Source organism: Colias eurytheme, chromosome 10 (assembly GCF_061535395.1).
Source record: "Colias eurytheme isolate Ceu_HAF_F1 chromosome 10, ilColEury1 Martin Lab GWU primary, whole genome shotgun sequence".
Lineage (NCBI taxonomy): Eukaryota > Metazoa > Arthropoda > Insecta > Lepidoptera > Pieridae > Colias > Colias eurytheme.
In genome coordinates, this window is record NC_142989.1 from 10,415,464 (window position 1) to 10,434,349 (window position 18,886).

At 32.6% G+C, this 18,886-nt stretch overlaps 2 protein-coding genes across 4 annotated transcripts; both read left to right on the plus strand.

Moving 5' to 3' along the window:
* The first annotated feature begins 258 nt into the window (after positions 1 to 258).
* Positions 259 to 5,670, plus strand: LOC149905432 (aldehyde dehydrogenase 1A1-like). Its single transcript, XM_090106212.1, has 9 exons — positions 259 to 374; positions 1,202 to 1,306; positions 1,908 to 2,175; positions 2,412 to 2,528; positions 2,896 to 3,083; positions 4,337 to 4,439; positions 4,765 to 4,949; positions 5,056 to 5,220; positions 5,509 to 5,670. The coding sequence occupies exons 1-9, from the start codon at positions 348 to 350 to the stop codon at positions 5,668 to 5,670; spliced, it is 1,320 nt and encodes a 439-aa protein (XP_089962338.1). The 5' UTR covers positions 259 to 347.
* A 3,307-nt stretch (positions 5,671 to 8,977) lies between these two features.
* LOC149905433 (aldehyde dehydrogenase 1A1-like) lies at positions 8,978 to 18,401 on the plus strand. Of its 3 annotated transcripts, none has more exons than XM_090106207.1 (12): positions 8,978 to 9,116; positions 12,456 to 12,560; positions 12,862 to 13,129; positions 13,504 to 13,620; positions 13,823 to 14,010; positions 14,244 to 14,346; positions 14,658 to 14,842; positions 15,315 to 15,479; positions 15,903 to 16,060; positions 16,400 to 16,474; positions 16,729 to 16,820; positions 18,363 to 18,401. In XM_090106207.1, exons 1-11 carry the CDS (start codon positions 9,090 to 9,092, stop codon positions 16,802 to 16,804), a joined length of 1,467 nt encoding a protein of 488 aa, XP_089962333.1. In that variant the 5' UTR covers positions 8,978 to 9,089; the 3' UTR covers positions 16,805 to 16,820; positions 18,363 to 18,401. The 3 variants fall into 3 exon arrangements, with proteins under 3 accessions (XP_089962333.1, XP_089962332.1, XP_089962334.1); XM_090106206.1 differs by having other exon boundaries at positions 16,729 to 16,817; positions 18,360 to 18,401; XM_090106208.1 differs by lacking the exons at positions 16,400 to 16,474; positions 16,729 to 16,820; positions 18,363 to 18,401 and having other exon boundaries at positions 15,903 to 16,064.
* The last annotated feature ends 485 nt before the right edge of the window (positions 18,402 to 18,886 follow it).

The following is an 18,886-nucleotide window of genomic DNA, read 5'->3' on the forward strand; positions in this document are numbered from 1 at the left end:
TCTCCGACATATAAATAAATAAAAACACACACATAACATATAGTCTCTCGTGTATAATCAATTGTCTAAAGAGAATGTTAGCGTCTTTAAAATAGTTATTCTTCCACAGAAGATACTTGCCTTCTACGTTTTCAATTTTAAATAACTATTTAAACATATAACTAAACTACTATTTATGCTTAAAACAATCAATAAACATACCTACGTGTAATCATATAAAAAACTGCAAAACATGTAATCATGCGTAATCTACGATAGTGTAATCAAAACAAAAACCGTATATAAGCATATATCGCGATACGGCCGAATTTATTTGATCAATTTTATCAAGTGCAGTGCAAGTTAACATGGCACCTCATATCCAATATACTAAGGTTAGTTCATCAAACTGTTGAATAATAATCATGCGAAAGTTTATTTGTTTGCTACTCCATCACGCAAAGGCTGCTGAACCGATTGTCATGAAATTTTGCACATACTTAGAGGGTAGTATAGTTTTTACTTTTTATCCCGACAATCCCACGGGATTGGGTTACGGGATACGGGTTTTCCTTCTACGCGGGCGAAAAGCTATTAATTCAAATTAACATAGAAAATTAACTGTGCTGTAACCGCGGACAACATACAATATACATATTTTCAATTTTCTAAAATTTATCATTATGCATAAATAAATTCTTATTGAAACAATTTTCATAAAAACAGCATCAAAGCACTAATGAATAATTCGAATGAATTTAAATTTAACAAAATTTTGAATAAGTGCCCATTGAAAATCAAGATAATTGCATTATTTTGTACTTTACTTTGAGGAATAAAACTAAATTTTCTCAGTCATTGACTTCACTTTAAAGAACCTCAAAACTTTTTTTGTTAATATTACAAAAAAATGTATCTGGAAGAAATCGCTTTTAAGCGATAAGACTGCCAAAACTAGGTTAAGCTTCAATTTGTCATTGTTAAGAACATTAAAGCATAAATAAAATAAATAAATAATTGATACATCCACTTCTTGACAACTTGACGCAGTGCATTAGTATTATATAAGAACAGGGCAAGGTGCACTAAAAACAGAAAAAAAAATACTTGACCCTTTATGATGGGCAAATAAGGGTTGAGAGACGTTTAAGATTAGCCCCATACTTATTACTATTACCAAAACGTAACCTTATAAAAATCTAATCTATTTCTAAAATTTCAGCTTTTCATCAACAACGAGTGGGTAGACTCGAAAAGCGGCAAAACTTTCGACACGTATAACCCCCATGATGGCTCTGTTATAGCTAAAGTATCTGAAGGTGATAAGGCAAGTATATTTACCAATACTTGATTAGATATCGATTATATTGTAACCCCTATTCCGTTGTGATATGGTTCAAAATTCAGTCCTCTGACGCACAAAATTGACTCGAAATAGGCTATGGCCTATCTTGATTGTAAAATTGTTGTTGCGGCCAATTTGAGGAAAATATTAATTTCGGATTGATAATTAATCGCGGTGATTTACATTTTAATTGAGAATTAAAATTACATTAACATTAAATTACAATTTAAATTACTATTCATAAATTCAATTAAATTGTAGAACATATTTCCTTACTTATTATTGTTTTCCCAATGTTTTTGTCAATCAGACTGTAAAGTCTTTTACATTTTAATTATCACATTATTTGAAACGGCATTCAAAAAATTATCTAAAACATTAACCATTTTTATTTCTAAATTATTATAAGAAATCAAGTGAATACAATCAAGATCTAATATTTTTTTTTACATTTGAATACTTTTGTTGAAACAATTTTCCTTTTTAAATTATGATAAGAAATCGAACAACCGAGATCTCATATTATATTAGCTTCTATTGTCTCTCATAAATGTTTAACAACCAATTATATTTAATCATGTAGGAGGACATTGACCTAGCGGTGGCCGCTGCAAAGAAAGCCTTTGCCAGAAATTCAGAATGGCGTCTCATGGACCCCAGTGAGCGTGGCAAGATCCTTTACAGATTCGCTGATTTAGTAGAAAAGGAGGCCAATTATCTTGCACAGTTGGAAAGCTACAACAATGGCATGGTATTACATATGAGCACTATGCTTATGACTGGAGCGCCTGATGAAATCAGATACACTGCCAGTTTAGCGGACAAAATCGAAGGAAATACTATCCCGTCTGGTAAGATATTTCTCCTGGCTTACACATATGATAATTTAGTAAGAGATATGTGTAATAATACGGAGTATTTGGACGTTTTAACACTGCGTGTTGTAAAATTGGTAGCGCATGTAACAAGGGACGTCAACATTTAAACTAAGTTTCTATTAATGTTTTTAATCAACTGTTGTTCAGCAAATCTTTATCAAAAAAAGGAGGCTTGAGAATATTCATTCATTCATTTAATACTGTTTTAGATGGAGATACTTTCTGCTACACTCTGAAGCAGCCAGTGGGTGTATGTGGTCTCATCCTGCCCTGGAATGTTCCCATCCTCATGTTCCTCAACAAGGTCACAACAGCTTTAGCTGCAGGTATTCTACTTAAATATAAAAATAGTTACACAATAATATTATTGTCTACAGTAACGCCACATATTACGATATGTGAGCATATCAGAAGCCAATTAATTACATAAATCATCAGCTGTAGTTGTTTTTTATATTATTTTGTCCTATGTAACGAAATGCCTGTAAAAAGTTTGATAAAATTGATCCAAACAGCTGATGGGCCTCAGTTAAATATTACCAAACCATACTATAATGTTATTTCTCTCTCTCTCTCTCTCTCTCTTCAGCCTTTCTCCGTCCACTGTTGGACATAGGCCTCTCCTAAGGCACGCCATTTAATGTTATTTCCTATTGCGTAACTCGTAAGTACATACACTATCACTTTTACCAGGTTGTACTACCGTCATAAAGCCAGCAGAACAGACGCCCCTCACGGCCCTGTACCTCGCTTCGCTCCTCCAAAAGGCCGGAGTACCCCCTGGTGTGGTGAACGTTGTCAATGGCTACGGAGAAACCGCTGGAGTAGCTCTGACACACCACCCCGATGTCGCCAAGATTTCCTTCACTGGTTCGCTTGAAGTAAGCACTGCTTGTTACTTAGATATAATTATTATTTACTAAAATCACAGATAATATACTATCTAACTTATTTATTTAACTATAAATTTTTAGACCGCTTTTGAATAATTGTCGTAGTATATAGATTTACCGGACATCGTTATAAGTTATGAAAAATAAATCGGCTGCGTACAAAATTTGTTATAAGGAGCACCTTTTAAAAAGCTTCATTTCATTTTGATGTTACACTCGATTAGGTACAAACTCCTACCAAAAAAGAAGCAAATATTTTGATTTGTACCCAATGAAAGCTTTATATTCCATCCATAATATAAATAATCGTAGAGCAAAAGACGCTACGAATCCGCCTCACGTTTACACTTCTTATATTCTTTGCTACCTTTAAAATGAATAACATTGGTTCTTCATCGGAATAAAAGCCTCTATTAATTCATGTCTGCAAATCGCTCCATGAATTTTAATGCTCAATTTACCTGTAAAAGAAAGTATACTAAAGAAATGTAGGTATATTTGGAAAAGCGTCATACTATTTCGCTTCAATAAACACACATGTAAGGAATATAAATGGCCAGACGGTTTTCTATTTACGAGGCAATTAGTGCGTTTTAACGTTAATTAGCAGAATCGTGTCCAATATCAAATTTATTGTTTCAAAACACATTATTGTTATCTCTATTTTTGGTATAAAAATATATCGCAAAGTTAAATTGTAAGAAAAATGAAAAATTTATAACAATCATTTCGAAAATCGACCGATTTTGTGTTTTGTGTATTGTATGGTTATGTTATACTGTAAATTGTGTTGAAATTCTTATTTTTTTTCTTTACATACCATATTTCTTCAGCTCTTGTCTTTTATACATTTAATAGAGTTATCATTTTTAGATCTGGCTAAAGCATTCGACACAATATCACTTCGACTACTCGCAAAGAAACTGGAACGAATTAGAGTTAGAGATACCTCGTTTAATTTTTTTAAGAGCTACTAAACGGACCGCAGACAATGTATAAAATTGACAATAATCTTAGCTCTGATCTAAAAATAAAATTCGGTGTTCCACAGGGAAATGTTCTCGGATCCACTATATATCATTTACATGAACATAATAACTTTATCATTTAAATCCTTGTACCCCAATCCTTTGCCATGCCAGACGATTAAATACTATAGGAAAAAAGTCGTGTGCAAGCCTGAGCGTAAAGAAAGTCAAAAATCAATTTTCAACTCTATTCATTAAACATTATTGTTATAGGTTGGCAAGTTGATCCAACAAGCTGCTGGTGCCAATAATTTGAAACGTATCACCTTGGAATTGGGAGGAAAGAGCCCGCTTGTCATAATGAATGACGCTGACCGTGAGTTTTCAATATTTTCCTTAATTATAACGCTCATAAAAATATGATGACGAATTTTAATCAATTGAAATACTTTCTTCAACCGCTTTTGTTTCTTTCTTAAATCATTAAATAAACTGTAAAACATCTCAAATTCAAAATAATAAAAAATTAGTTTTTTCAGTATCGGTAATAAAAGTTTCGTAAAAATCGTGCTCTTTCTTTAACTTTTGCTTATGGGTTATTAATCCTATACAAAAGTTATGGGAAACAACATCAAGTAAGTCTAGTCATTTTGGAGCTTATCAATTAGTCCAATTACCAATCGAATTAACAATACTTACAGTGGCGGCTGCCATCCCCTATGCTGCCTTCGGTGTGTTCACACACCAGGGTCAGATCTGTATAGCAGCATCCCGTCTGTACGTGCAGTCTGGTATTTACGACCAGTTTGTGAAGGGCGCCGTGGAAATGGCCAAGACCTTCAAGATTGGAAATCCATTTGAGCCTGGTACTCAGCATGGACCTCAGGTACGAAGCATAAGATGTGATAGGTATATTAAAAAGAGTCGGCCTATTTAATTATTATTGTAATTTGTAGCGTCAATAAAGATTTACTTTATTTGTTATATTACAGATCGATGAAGGAATGATGAAGAAGGTGCTAGGCTACATTGAAAAGGGCAAACAGGAGGGCGCCAAGCTCATGGTCGGTGGTAAACAATCTGGCAGCAAAGGCTACTACATTGAACCTACTGTCTTTGCTGATGTTCAAGATGACATGACCATTGCTAAAGAGGAAGTGAGTGGCTAAATAATAAGTGAAATAGTATTCTCCTATTTTGGATGATATTTTTCCAATGCATACAATGACTGTGTACTGTGTAGGTGACAAATATTCTTATATTGTATTATCTTATTTCATAAATCCTTATTGGTACATATAGGCAATATACCAGGAAGGATTCAGAAATGGGATTTATTTTCATAAATCCAACATCTTAGTTATAAAAATATTACAATCATAAAACTATCTAAACTATAATTCGATCGATATAAAAATAGCCTGAAATCTATAAAATGCCCACAGATCTTCGGCCCAGTGCAAAGCATCCTGAAGTTCGAGACATTGGACGAGGTGATTGACCGCGCGAACGCGACCAACTACGGCCTAGCCGCTGGTATCTTCACCTCCAACGTGAACACAGCTATTCAGTTCACTAGGAATATTGAAGCTGGTGTTGTTTGGTAAGTTGGTGTTATGGGCCCTCTTCACAATGGACAACGTTGGCCCAATAAATGATCGTCGACGTTTGCCGCTATTACGACGATTATGAATAAACACCTTCAATGCAGTCGATCATAGACATTTAGGCCCTCTACACTCGTGATTGCCTCTACTCGCCCAATGCTGCCCATTGTGAAGAGGGCCTATTAGGGACTAGAACAGTAGACTCAGTACACTTCACAAAAGAAACTAGAATCTTTCATAACTTACAAGTTCGAGAGAAGAGCGTTAACAATTATTTTTCAATTTATGAAATCATATTCTCCTCCAAGGGAAACATAAATAACGAACTTCTGAGCTGATTTAAAGACAACTAAATAAAGAAATAAATACTATGGACCAGGATTTCCCAATACGACTGTAAATATTGCATTTCTCGATAAAACATTTTATAAATACAGTCAAACAGGGAACCTTTTTATTTAATTAGTTAAAACAACGCCATTAATTATTTTTATTATATTCGACCCGACATTCCTAACATTTTTCATAGAAAATTAAAAAGGACATCTTCATAAAATTTTGAACGTTACGTTTAGCTTTATAGAATTAATTTTGTCAGTTACTTAACAGGAAAATTATTGTTTCGGAATTCCAATAAAATGTACTGTCAGTACTGTTCCTTATGAAGCATAATGTGAATTTAATTGCATTCCATATGAGTTTCTTTCTTTACTCTTTTCTTCATTCCAATTGAATTGAGAGAATTTCGAATTTCGGTACATCATTTATTTCGCCGTAGAAATATATCGAAGTCTATTCAATTGTTTTCGTGACTCATTCGAATAGGTGCTAATAATATTTTAACATGAAAATAGAATTTGGTCATACACTTTCGTAAAAACTCATATTTGTAGATTATAAAATAATACGCCAAAACTGGAAGGACATGTACGAAATTTGATATTCAGAATTATAGCCTGGATTTGAACATAGGTATCTCTTTACCCGGGTATCAAGCGAATATTTTTTTTTATATACTTTAGATATTTTTTTTTTACTTTATACCTTTCTCTAAATATGTTAATAATTTTTCAGGGTTAATACTTACCTGAAGAGATGTAGCCAAGCACCTTTCGGTGGTTTCAAGGAGTCGGGAATCGGTCGTGAAGGGTGAGTTTGATATTATTTTAATTTGTAAGGATTTTGTTCGCCTCTATAGAATATAACATCTTTAATTTACTGATACACATTATCTCAATAATTTTACACTTTCTATAAATCCGGATTGGATTGTAATTGGATTGTAACCGGCGTTAATGAAATTTTCCTTTTAATAAATCTAATGTTCCTTATTCTTATGAAATATCAGAATAAAAATTCACCTTATTTAGTCCTTATTACATTGGCTATTTGTCAATGAAAGTCCAGTCAAAATCGGTCCAGCCGGTCGTGAGAACAATCGGAACAAACAAACAGACTAAATTTGTAAAAATTACTATATTGGTATATTATGTACCGTGAATACATCTGCATATACCTAATAAAAGGCTGTTATTTTAATATTAAATAAATATAATATTAAATACAAATAGACACTCCACTTTTATTATTGTTATAATATAGATTTGCATGTTAGCTAATACTGGAAAGCTGCTTTCATAGGTACATAATATTATATGCTAAAATGTGAAATTATAATTAATAATATATTTTCTTATTGTTACAGAGGAAAACACTGTGTCGACGAATACCTTGAGGTGAAGACAGTAACTATGGCTGTACCAAAGAAAATTAGCAACTAGGATCTGAAGATTTTATAGGATTATTACCTAAGCATTAAATAAAATGTTATTGTTGTAAATTGTTTTTTTCATCCCTTATAAAAAATGTTTACTTTGTCCTTTACGTTTTTCATTTTATATGAAATAATTCCTGTTTATAATTAAACCATTTATCTATTCATCCTTAAAACAATCAATAAACAGGCTACATGTAATCATGTAGAAACTGCAAAACACCGTATAATCACGCATAATCCATACTAATGCGAAAGTAACTCTGTCTGTCTGTCTGTTACTCAATCACGCCTTAACTACTGAACCAATTGGCATGAAATTTGGTATAGAGATGTTTTGATACCCGAGAAAGGACATAGGATAGGTTTTATCCCGGAAATCCTATGGGAACGGGTTTTTCTTTGAAAACGTGGGCGAAGCCGCGGGCGGAAAGCTAGTCTACTATAACGGTGCATTTATATCAAACGAGCGAATGCTCATTCTAACCCCACTATGTCAAATTATTTTAGTGTAAACAAGCGTAGAGCATTCCTTCATGCGTTCGAAAAGATTCTATGCAATGTTCTAATACTGAACAACACTGAAAACGAATAGTTTTCATTTACATTCAAAGATCACGAAAAAATGCTTTTGCTGTAGCTTTGGCTCTATGTTCGTTTGATGTAAATTCACCGTAAGGAACAATAGAACAGGTTAAAAGCGCCTTCATATTAAGGGGTTAGTAGCATGATATTAGGCTTCTGACGCTCCACTGTTGCGCTAAAGAAAAACTGTCTATCTGTTTATATTTTAATTAATCCTGGCTATATTACATCATATAAAAACTGGAAAACGGCAAGTAATCACGCGTAATCTATGATAGATAAAATTGTAATCAAAACAAAAACCACACACCATTATATAAGCACGTAATAATACAGGTACAGACGAATTTATTTCATATTTTATCAAGTGCAGTGCAAGTTAACATGGCACCTCAAATTCAATATACTAAGGTAAATTCATTAAAATGTTACTTGAATTATATTCATCATCACAAACTAACTGTGCTGCGGAATTTCACTCGAGGCAAAAAAAAATTATAGTATTTTTCTGGTAGGTACATAAGCTACATCCAAATATCATCAAAATCCGTTCAGTGTTTTTCGCGTGAAAGAGTGACAAGCATACATAGATGCCAAATTTAACTTTTATAATAGAAGTACTAAAATTGCTATGTCTATTACGTTATAGCATTTTTAAGCAGTTTTAAATAAAACTGGCGATTATTCCGTAACTATTACAGATATCAAAAAACATTTAAATGATATCGAAAATACAAAAATTATCCAAAATTTTCCTTAAAACAATTTATTTCATAATAAGTATAAAATTTTAAATTTTGTATTCAAAGCAAATATTCGAAGTAGTCGACGAAGTTTTCCTCGTTGCGCATAAAATACTATAAATTTTTGCACAGTCATCCTCTATAATAGATATCTCTAGTTCTATATTTATCAAAGAATACAAGATTTTTTTTATAAAGTAAACCTGTATATAAGCATACCACACGTTACGCTTGAGTTTATTTGATTTATACATTCAAGTGAGGTGTTGTTCCTTTGCTGTTTTCATAAAAAATAAAAAAGTGCAGTGCTAGTTAACATGCCACCTCAAATACAATATACTAAGGTTAGTTTTTAAACTGTTGGTTTAATATTCATGGAATCCATACTTATAATATAAATGAGAGAGAATGTCTGTTAAAATAAAACGTCGGATTTTAATACATAATATATATATTATATGCTTTTTATATGCATTTAATTAAATTAAGATAGAACGTTAAAAAATGGGTCTGACAAACGTTTTTCACTTTGTATGTCAAAAACTGTGTATTTACTTTTTTTTTTGTTTCGTTAGTGTACTTTTTATTACAAAAATAAGGAAAAGGAATAACTATAGCATAGGGAAGGAAAATATATTGTATATGCGAGCGAATTCACGCGCGGAACTTTTTATTTAAGGGGGCGCATAAAGCAAAATAACCAATCTTCTATTAGATGATACGTGTAATATGCAAGACCAAATCTAAAAAATAAAATATATATCAAACTAGATGATATGTTCAACGATTCTGTTTAATCAAAAACATAAAATATTAAAATTTACTCGATAAAAAAAAATCACCAAGTTAGCTCTAATTTTCACACTTTTACGTTTTCTACTTGACATGGTAATACTTATTATGATTTTTTTTTTCATAAACAATTATATTAAAACATTTGCAAGATATTTGTCAGAGCATTTTGTGTAATTACTTTTAGTTTTGGTTTTATCTGCGATAAACCACTTTTATCGTGACAAAATCAAACGTTTATCTCGAGAAAAAATGAGCGCCAAAAGTGGTTTATCGCAGATAAAACCAAAACTAAAAGTAATTACACAAAATGCTCTGACAAATATCTTGCAAATGTTTTAATATAATTGTTTATGAAAAAAAAATCATAATAAGTATTACCATGTCAAGTAGAAAACGTAAAAGTGTGAAAATTAGAGCTAACTTGGTGATTTTTTTTTATCGAGTAAATTTTAATATTTTATGTTTTTGATTAAACAGAATCGTTGAACATATCATCTAGTTTGATATATATTTTATTTTTTAGATTTGGTCTTGCATATTACAGGTATCATCTAATAGAAGATTGGTTATTTTGCTTTATGCGCCCCCTTAATGTGCTAAGTCATTCTCTAAAAATGACATAACAACATAATCTTTATTATTTACTAAAAAATAAGTGACAAGGCATATTTTAACTATATACTTTATGACTTGCCTGTTTTTGAGGAAATTAAAAATAGTTTATTTTTTATGTACAATTATTTTATTTTGTTTGGATATAAATGAATAAAAAAAATAAAATTCTTTTAAAAAAACCAACATTACAACTTTCCATTAATAAATACTTCGATTGATTAAAAATCAAACAAAATTTTGAGTATTACATACCTTCTTAATACCCATTGTAAATCAAGATACTTCATTATGGCCCTAGCTTTAAATAAAATAATAATAGTTTAAAAAAACTAAAAAACACGCTTTTTATAGAAAACCGAACTAAAAAATAGAAAATTTTATCAAATTAGTGTATTGTCATCGGTCCTCAATAAATCTACAAAGTTTGATCGCGCCCAAAGAAGTCGGTTACAAACAAACATACAGGTGAAGCTAATATAAAGCGTGTAAAAACCGAAATAGTCGCAGTCATAAACTTTACTTTTCAGAACCTTAGTATTAATATAGAAAAAAATGTTATATATGTATGTAACGCGTGTTGCGTAAGGGGGACCTATATTACTTGCTCTGTGGGCTAGACGGAATTAAAAGTTAAAACCAAAAGTTGGAACTACACTTGCTATAGTAATTGTAACATGCGCACGCCGCACGCGCAATTGTTTGTCTCCCTCCCTCTCAAGAGAGAGAGAGAGAGAGAGAGAGAGGGAGGGAGACAGACAGAGAAACGAACGAGAAATGAAATGAAACGAAACGAACCAAGTTCTATCAGTAGGACTTCGTTCCATCCGGGTGTGCTTTGGGATTTTACTACTGACGGACTCCTCCTGCTATATTTTTTTCACTTTCGGTCTTCTAGAAGAAATTACTATAATGCGATAACTTGCGACAATTTTTAAATGTGAGCTTCGATTTGTCTTTATTCAAAGCAATAAGCATACAGGTAAATTAGCTTGGAGAAATTTTTGCATATGTAGTGGTGTGTATATTACTCAGATCTTAGAGCGCGTTTCCACTATATCGTTCTGGCCTATACAAAAATGTTTCGATATCCTAACATTACTATTTAATTTTATACTTATTCCTAGCAACACTTTTGTTTTCAATAAAAACAAGTTTTTATTTGAAAGAAAATGGTTTTGACTTTATAAAAAAAAATATATCATTCAATTTTACGTCCTTGAGCAAACGACAAGGCGACTACCGTGAAACAATAAAATATCGTGTCCATAATAATTTGTTTCATAATTAATATTTGACCATAATAATTACGAAACAAAACAAATAAATAAATCGTCACTTGATAGTGGAAAGTGGAAACACGCACAAAACCAGAATAAACCAGTTTACGCTGTCCGCAGGTGCCACGTGCAGTCGTTTGGTACCGTTAGAACATAAAGCACATTTCATTCAAAAATTATAATTATTATGTACGTAGTTTAATTGATAAATTTTGTATTTGTTGATTGTTGTTATTATTTGTTATTATTGTTATAATATTTGTTGAAGTGAATTACATGTCCCGCAGCCGGAGGCCCCAAATGAAAACTCAGATGTACTTAAAAACTACATTTAATAGCTAAAATGAGACTTTTACACCCATGTCTGCACGATGCAGACCGGAGTTAAAGAATGAATTTATACAGTTTAATAATTATAAAGACGTAAGCTTGGATGCTAACTAAGGGAAATCGCATCCACATTCTATTCCCGTGCGAACGGCGTATACAGCAGTTTTGTATGAAGGCAGGGCCATAACTAGTGTTTAATTTGTGTCTAAGTGTTGTAACTTTATATTGTTAATTCAAAAAAAGTGTTAAAACATGGTCGAGGCAAGCCTTTGACTTCTCAAACTAAAGAATTAAACTTTAAATGTCGTTTCTTTTTCAGGTTAGTAAATTTTTCATTTTAGTAACATTGTTAATGTAGAAGTTATATGTATGTTAAATGTGCAAATATTAAAATAAAGTCTCATCTTTTTCAGAGGAGAAACACATATAGTTTAATTTAAAATCCCTTATATATATAAAATAAAAACTAAAAATAAAATGTTGTTTTATTTTATTTGCTGACCATACACTACTACAAACGCAAAAATTTCTCCAAGCTAATTTACCTGTAAACAAAATAACTAAATAAGAGATCTATCCATACCTGTCATAAAGGTCAAGGGACATTAAAGATTAGATACGTATCTACCTCGTAACCTTATAAAAATCACTTTTTATTCGTTCCAGCTTTTCATCAACAACGAGTGGGTTGACTCAAAAAGCGGCAAAACTTTCGACACGTATAACCCCCATGATGGCTCCGTTATAGCGAAAGTATCTGAGGGTGATAAGGCAAGTATTTACCAATTCTTTATTAGATACAGGTACGGTCGCAGCCTGCAAATATTTACATCCCCTCCCCCAAAATGTACTCAAATTACAATTCGTCCGTCGTAAATTGTCCATTATTCCAAAAAAGTAGAAGGCATTCATTTGTTATACGGATTTGAATAGTGCAATGCCAAAACGAATGACAGATTTGAAATTACTTTTTTTATTTTTTACAGTTCAAGAACATTTTCAATTTTTCGAGTAGGATTTGGAGGGGAGGAGGTCATTCATTCACAACCAATTATAATTTACATGTTTGTAGGAGGACATCAACCTAGCAGTGGCCGCTGCAAAGAAAGCCTTTGCCAGAAATTCTGAATGGCGTCTCATGGACCCCAGTGAACGTGGCAAGATCCTTTACAGATTCGCTGATTTAGTAGAGAAAGAGGGCAGTTATCTTGCAGAATTGGAAAGCTACAACAATGGCATGTTATTGAAAATGAGCAGCATGCTTATAAAAAATGCGCCTGATCAAATCAGATATACGGCGAGTTTAGCGGACAAAATTGAAGGAAACACTATTCCGGCTGGTAAGATAATTAATTATATTAGAATTTATATTATTGTAAGGATATTCTGAAGACAGTTCTGTACAGAAAGCGCTTCGAAGAGATTGTGCAGTTCAGTATTTGCAGGATAAGAATAAGAGAAAAATTCGGGAAATTTAGGAGACATAATTTTAAGAAGGCTTTGAATACTTACAGTTTCATTTTCATTATTATTCAAATTTGTTTAATCCATTAACTACTAAGTGATAAGGCCGCGAAATACACTAAACTGCTCCTTGCTTTTATTTTTGTATGTTTTAGTATGTAAGTCTGTTTAGTTGTATTAAAGAGTAAAATAAAATAATAAATAACTTGTCTTTTTATTTACGAGGGGTTTTCATTGAATACTGTTTTAGATGGTGATACCTTCTGCTACACTCTGAAGCAGCCAGTGGGTGTATGTGGTCTCATCCTTCCCTGGAATGCTCCCATTATGATGTTCCTCAACAAGGTCACAACTGCTTTGGCTGCAGGTATTATTTTCAACCAATATTATAAATTCGATCAGTGTGTATGTTTATTTGTTAGTCCTTCTTACAATGAAGGCTTTTTGTGGCACCTATGAAATAGGATTAATCCACGGCCCATCATTAATCCATCGAAAATGTTTCATAAAAGTCACAAACTGCCATGAATACACTATTACTTCATAAATAGCACAACCACTACTTGCAGGTTGTACTACCGTCATAAAGCCAGCTGAACAGACGCCCCTCACGGCCCTGTACCTCGCTTCACTCCTCCAAAAGGCTGGAGTACCCCCTGGTGTGGTGAACGTTGTCAATGGATTCGGAGAAACTGCTGGAGTAGCTCTTACACACCACCCTGATGTCGCCAAGGTTTCCTTCACTGGTTCGCTTGAAGTAAGTCCTATTTTATTTGGAACGTACAGTTGTATAAAATTAAGGGAATTTAATAAACATTTCTATAGTTTGGATGGCCCAAATTTTTTTTTGTTCGAAAAAAACAAATATTAATATAAAAAATTATAAGAAATGAAAGGGATGAAATACTATGAGGAAAAGCTCGCGGGCTCACTGGCGTAAAAGCAAGATAATTTCCCTGCTATATTCATTAATCATTATCTTCGATATAGGTTGGCAAGTTAATCCAACAAGCCGCTGGTGCCAATAACTTGAAGCGAGTCACCTTGGAGTTGGGAGGGAAGAGTCCGCTTGTCATCATGAATGACGCTGACTGTGAGTTAGCAATATTTGATATTTGCTTAAATTGACACGCTGCAGATATTAGTTATCCTGCAGTTATTTTAGCGCGATGCCACCATGTATCTCAGAAGCTATATCCTGTTTGCCTGCCCTTCTCAGGCAATCCTTTTATTCTCATCTTCATTAATGTAATTATTTAACTTTTGAAACAGTTAGCCTATTTAGAAATGGGCTTACCCCTACAAATATTCATGGGCAATGTGCGGTGTTAAGGAAATTAATAAAAGCAACTTCTCAACAGACGATAAACTCGAATGATTAAATTAACAACTATTAAATTCCAGTGGCTGCTGCCATTCCCTTCGCTGCCTTCGGTGTGTTCACACACCAGGGTCAGATCTGTATCGCTGCATCCCGCCTATACGTGCAGTCTGGTATTTACGACCAGTTTGTGAAGGGCGCCGTAGAAATGGCCAAGAACTATAAGATTGGAAACCCCTTCGATGCTGATACGCAGCATGGACCTCAGGTATTTTATTAATTTAATACTAGCTTTCCAAACTTCCCTGACTTCACCCGCTTTGTAAAATTATCAAACTATAATATATTATGTACATACCTATTGGTCTAAGAGCCCGTGGGAGATCGTCCTTCACCGATCTGATAACCAGATGAGACGTATTTTTTATTAAATATTTTTTATAAACAAATATGCCTACTATACTATACTATACTATTATGCTTGCCTATCGAAAAATGGTCATGGCTATTTTTGATTAAATTAACTTTTATCGATTTTTTTTCTTCACCTTCATACTTTTGATAACCAAATGAAATTTATTTGACTGATAGTTTTTGATACTCAGAATATGCCTAGGTATGCTTGCGTACTCATTTCAGTGTATATTACCTGTTTACACCTGACAAGCAGATGTAAACAGGTAAGTCAAAATAGGTGAAAAAAAATAAAGCTTTGTAAATAATAATATGTAACATTACAGATCGACGAAGGAATGATGAAGAAGGTGCTAGGCTACATTGAAAAAGGCAAGCAGGAGGGCGCCAAACTCCTGGTCGGCGGTAAACAGTCTGGCAGCAAGGGCTACTACATTGAACCTACTGTCTTTGCCGATGTTCAAGATGACATGACCATTGCTAAGGAGGAAGTGAGTAAAGATATTAATAATATGGTGAAGATGATGATGATTAGGTAAACTTAAATAACATAATAGATATTGGAACGAAGTTCCTTATAGCGCGTTGCGAAAGAGGGCTAGACGGAATTAACACCAAAAGTTGTTATAACACTTTTTGCTAAATTGTAAGCCATGCGGCATACGCGTGTTTCTCTATTTGTCTCTCTCTTTCTCTCTCTCTCATAGAACTTCGTTCCATCTGGGTGTCCCTTAACACCTCTCAAGTTTTTTTTTTCTAAATCACTTGTAAAAATTCCATAATTTTACCAAAGTAAAATACCTACACGAGAAATCGTAACTACATTAAGTACTAATCGACCAAGATTTCTTATTTGAATTGTTTGAAAATATGGTTGAAAAAAATGTTATAATTTACTTTCAAATCTCCCGCAGATCTTCGGCCCAGTGCAAAGCATCCTGAAGTTCGAGACATTGGACGAGGTTATTGACCGCGCTAACGCAACCAAATACGGCCTAGCCGCTGGTATCTTCACCAGCAACGTGAACACAGCTATTCAGTTCTCTAAGAATGTTGAAGCTGGTATAGTTTGGTAAGTTTGCAGCAACATCTCGCTCTGAATCGCGCAAACGAAATGTTTTCGCTATACTTAGAGAATATTATACATATACAACTTACCAACATGCTTCAAACGGTTTCGATTACACCGCAGCAGGACAACCCTCGGAATTTAAAAATAGTATAATGATGAAACTTTCATGAAAATATATAATAATATCTACCATGTGTATGTTTGATATGGAGAAAGTATGGCGATAGAATATGGATCTGGATTCCTGGATTTGAATTTCGAACATCCCTTTGAGCTTTGCTCCAATATCACTCGAAAAATTGATGTTTTGTATCTTTTTTAAATACAAATATCTTTCAGGGTTAATACTTACATGAAGATGTGCACCCAAGCACCTTTCGGTGGTTTCAAGGAGTCTGGAATCGGACGTGAAGGGTGAGTTTGATAGTATTATTTTAATTATACAGTATATATACCTATTAAGTTTTTATTCACCACCACAGGAAATCACAACCTCAATTATTATTTAACTGTAGGTACATATTTGCAACATTATTCAATGTACAGATCTAAAAAAAATAGTTTTACGAGGAACTACTTATACGTATAGAGTGACATAACAAATATTTAAATTATTTTAAATGTTGATGGAATCAGGAATTTTTTTTTTTACTTTTTTTTTGTTACAGAGGTCAACACTGTGTTGACGAATACCTTGAAGTGAAGACAGTGACTATGGCTGTACCAAAGAAAATCGGAAATTAGGATCAAGGTTGTTTAGGATTATTATCTTAGAGTATAGATATAGTATAGAGCGCGTGTATTGCACAAATTGCTTTGTGCACATCGTAGGCAGATGAGCTATAGATACTATATAGATGTGTGTGTGACAAATAGGGATGGATAGATATCAATTGCGTGATGAGCTATCGATAAGTTATGTAAATAAATATGTATCATATGTAAATTTTATGTTCAATATGTTATTAAAGGAGAAATGTATGAATAAAGTATAAATATGTAATTTTAAATTTGTTTACCAAGTGAATAAAGTGTGTTTATTCCATTTGAATATTTTTTTGTATTAATTATAAGTACTTTAAAAAAATATGTTTAATTGGAATACAGTAGAACTCCAATTATCCGAACTCCGACTATCCGAATCGCCGATTATCCGAATCACAAAAAATTGTCCAAAAAAAGTCAAAGTGCGCTATTATTCTTCCCCCCGCGAAGCCAGTGTTTGCGCGTCCAAGTCTAGACTTGACTTGTTGTGCTTACACTGACTTGAGATGTTTAAAAAACAATGATTTTTATTTCTAAACTTGTACATAAGTAGGTACATTTTATTTATATGTATATTTAAAACATGTGAAAATTTCATGTTTTTTTCATTTAATTCAATAAAAATATAGTGCAATATCAAAACGTAGCTTTTATTTTCTCCAATTGCAAATTTAAAAAAAAAATCCGATTATCCGAATATTTGATTATCCGAATGGGTCCCGGTCCCCATTAATTCGGATAATTGGAGTTCTACTGTATCAGAAAAACTTCACTTTCTGCACTTCTTAAATATTAAAATTAATAAAATAAAAGATCGGGATTAGTGCTATTTTTTCAATAATAAATAGAACAATAATAATAATGTTTTAAAATGAGAAATAATTAATAATTTAAAATGAAATAACTAATAAATAATATTAATAATTTTTTATTTAATTTTATCCATTCTATACCTACCAAAATCTTCAAAATCAATTTAGCGGTCCATATATCGTAACATTACATACTTTTCATTTACACTATAATACATTCGCATTCATAATATTAGAAATTGTATCATACCAAACACACCACAAAATTATTTATAATACATTTCTAGAAGAGTTTTAATTTTAAAGTAAAATAAACAATAAGTTAAAATATAGTTCTTCTAGTAAACTATCGAGTACAGCGTTGGTCAAGTCACATCACTACGATCACGTGAGTTGCGCGAGCGAGCCTGCGCGGGTCCCCTCCCACTTTCCCTTCACCCCCGCGATGCTAGATTTATTTTCATAAAAATAATTATAACAATCGACTTACCGATGAAATGTGATACTGGATTTCAATTTTGTGATTTTTCTAGTATCGTTTTTGCAAGATAGCACTGCACATTTCAGCATGTTTATTCGTAAATATGAATAAAATTCCAGAGCAACGCACTTCGTCAGCACTCAACCACGACTACGAGCGCGCGCGGCGGGAACGTCGTGTTGTTCCCACCTGTGCCTACTGTTCCCACTTGGTTGTTCGCGCTCTATAGATATCTATACTCTAAGATTATTATGGATTTAATAAAAATGTTATTGTTGCAAAATATTTTTCTTTTCATCCCATAACAAAAATTTTTTTTAGTTCTTTATTACTAATTGAAACGAATTTGGAATATTTTTATCGCTTAGATAGAAAAAAACTTATATTCCAATTTCCATCTCATTTTTAAATTCAATAATAATATAATATCGAAGCTTATCGAAGAAAGATCATTCAATCGATACCAGAAGTACGTTAAGAAATTGGCGATTTTTTTATCTTAAATTAATAGTTAATGAGTTGAGATAATATTATAATATTAATTGCAAATCCGCATACCTATATTATATCGACAACTAGATCGCAAACTCAGAATATATATATTTTGTATTTTATTCTGAAACAAATTAATATCTATTTTATGCAAAATTCTTATAATGTACAGCTATCGGTTTAAATGTGTGGGTTGGTGACTGTAGTTTTCAGGGCTTTCATATAATTATGACATTAAAGCTCTTCTATTTGTTTGTACTGTTCTGTGGTTTTATT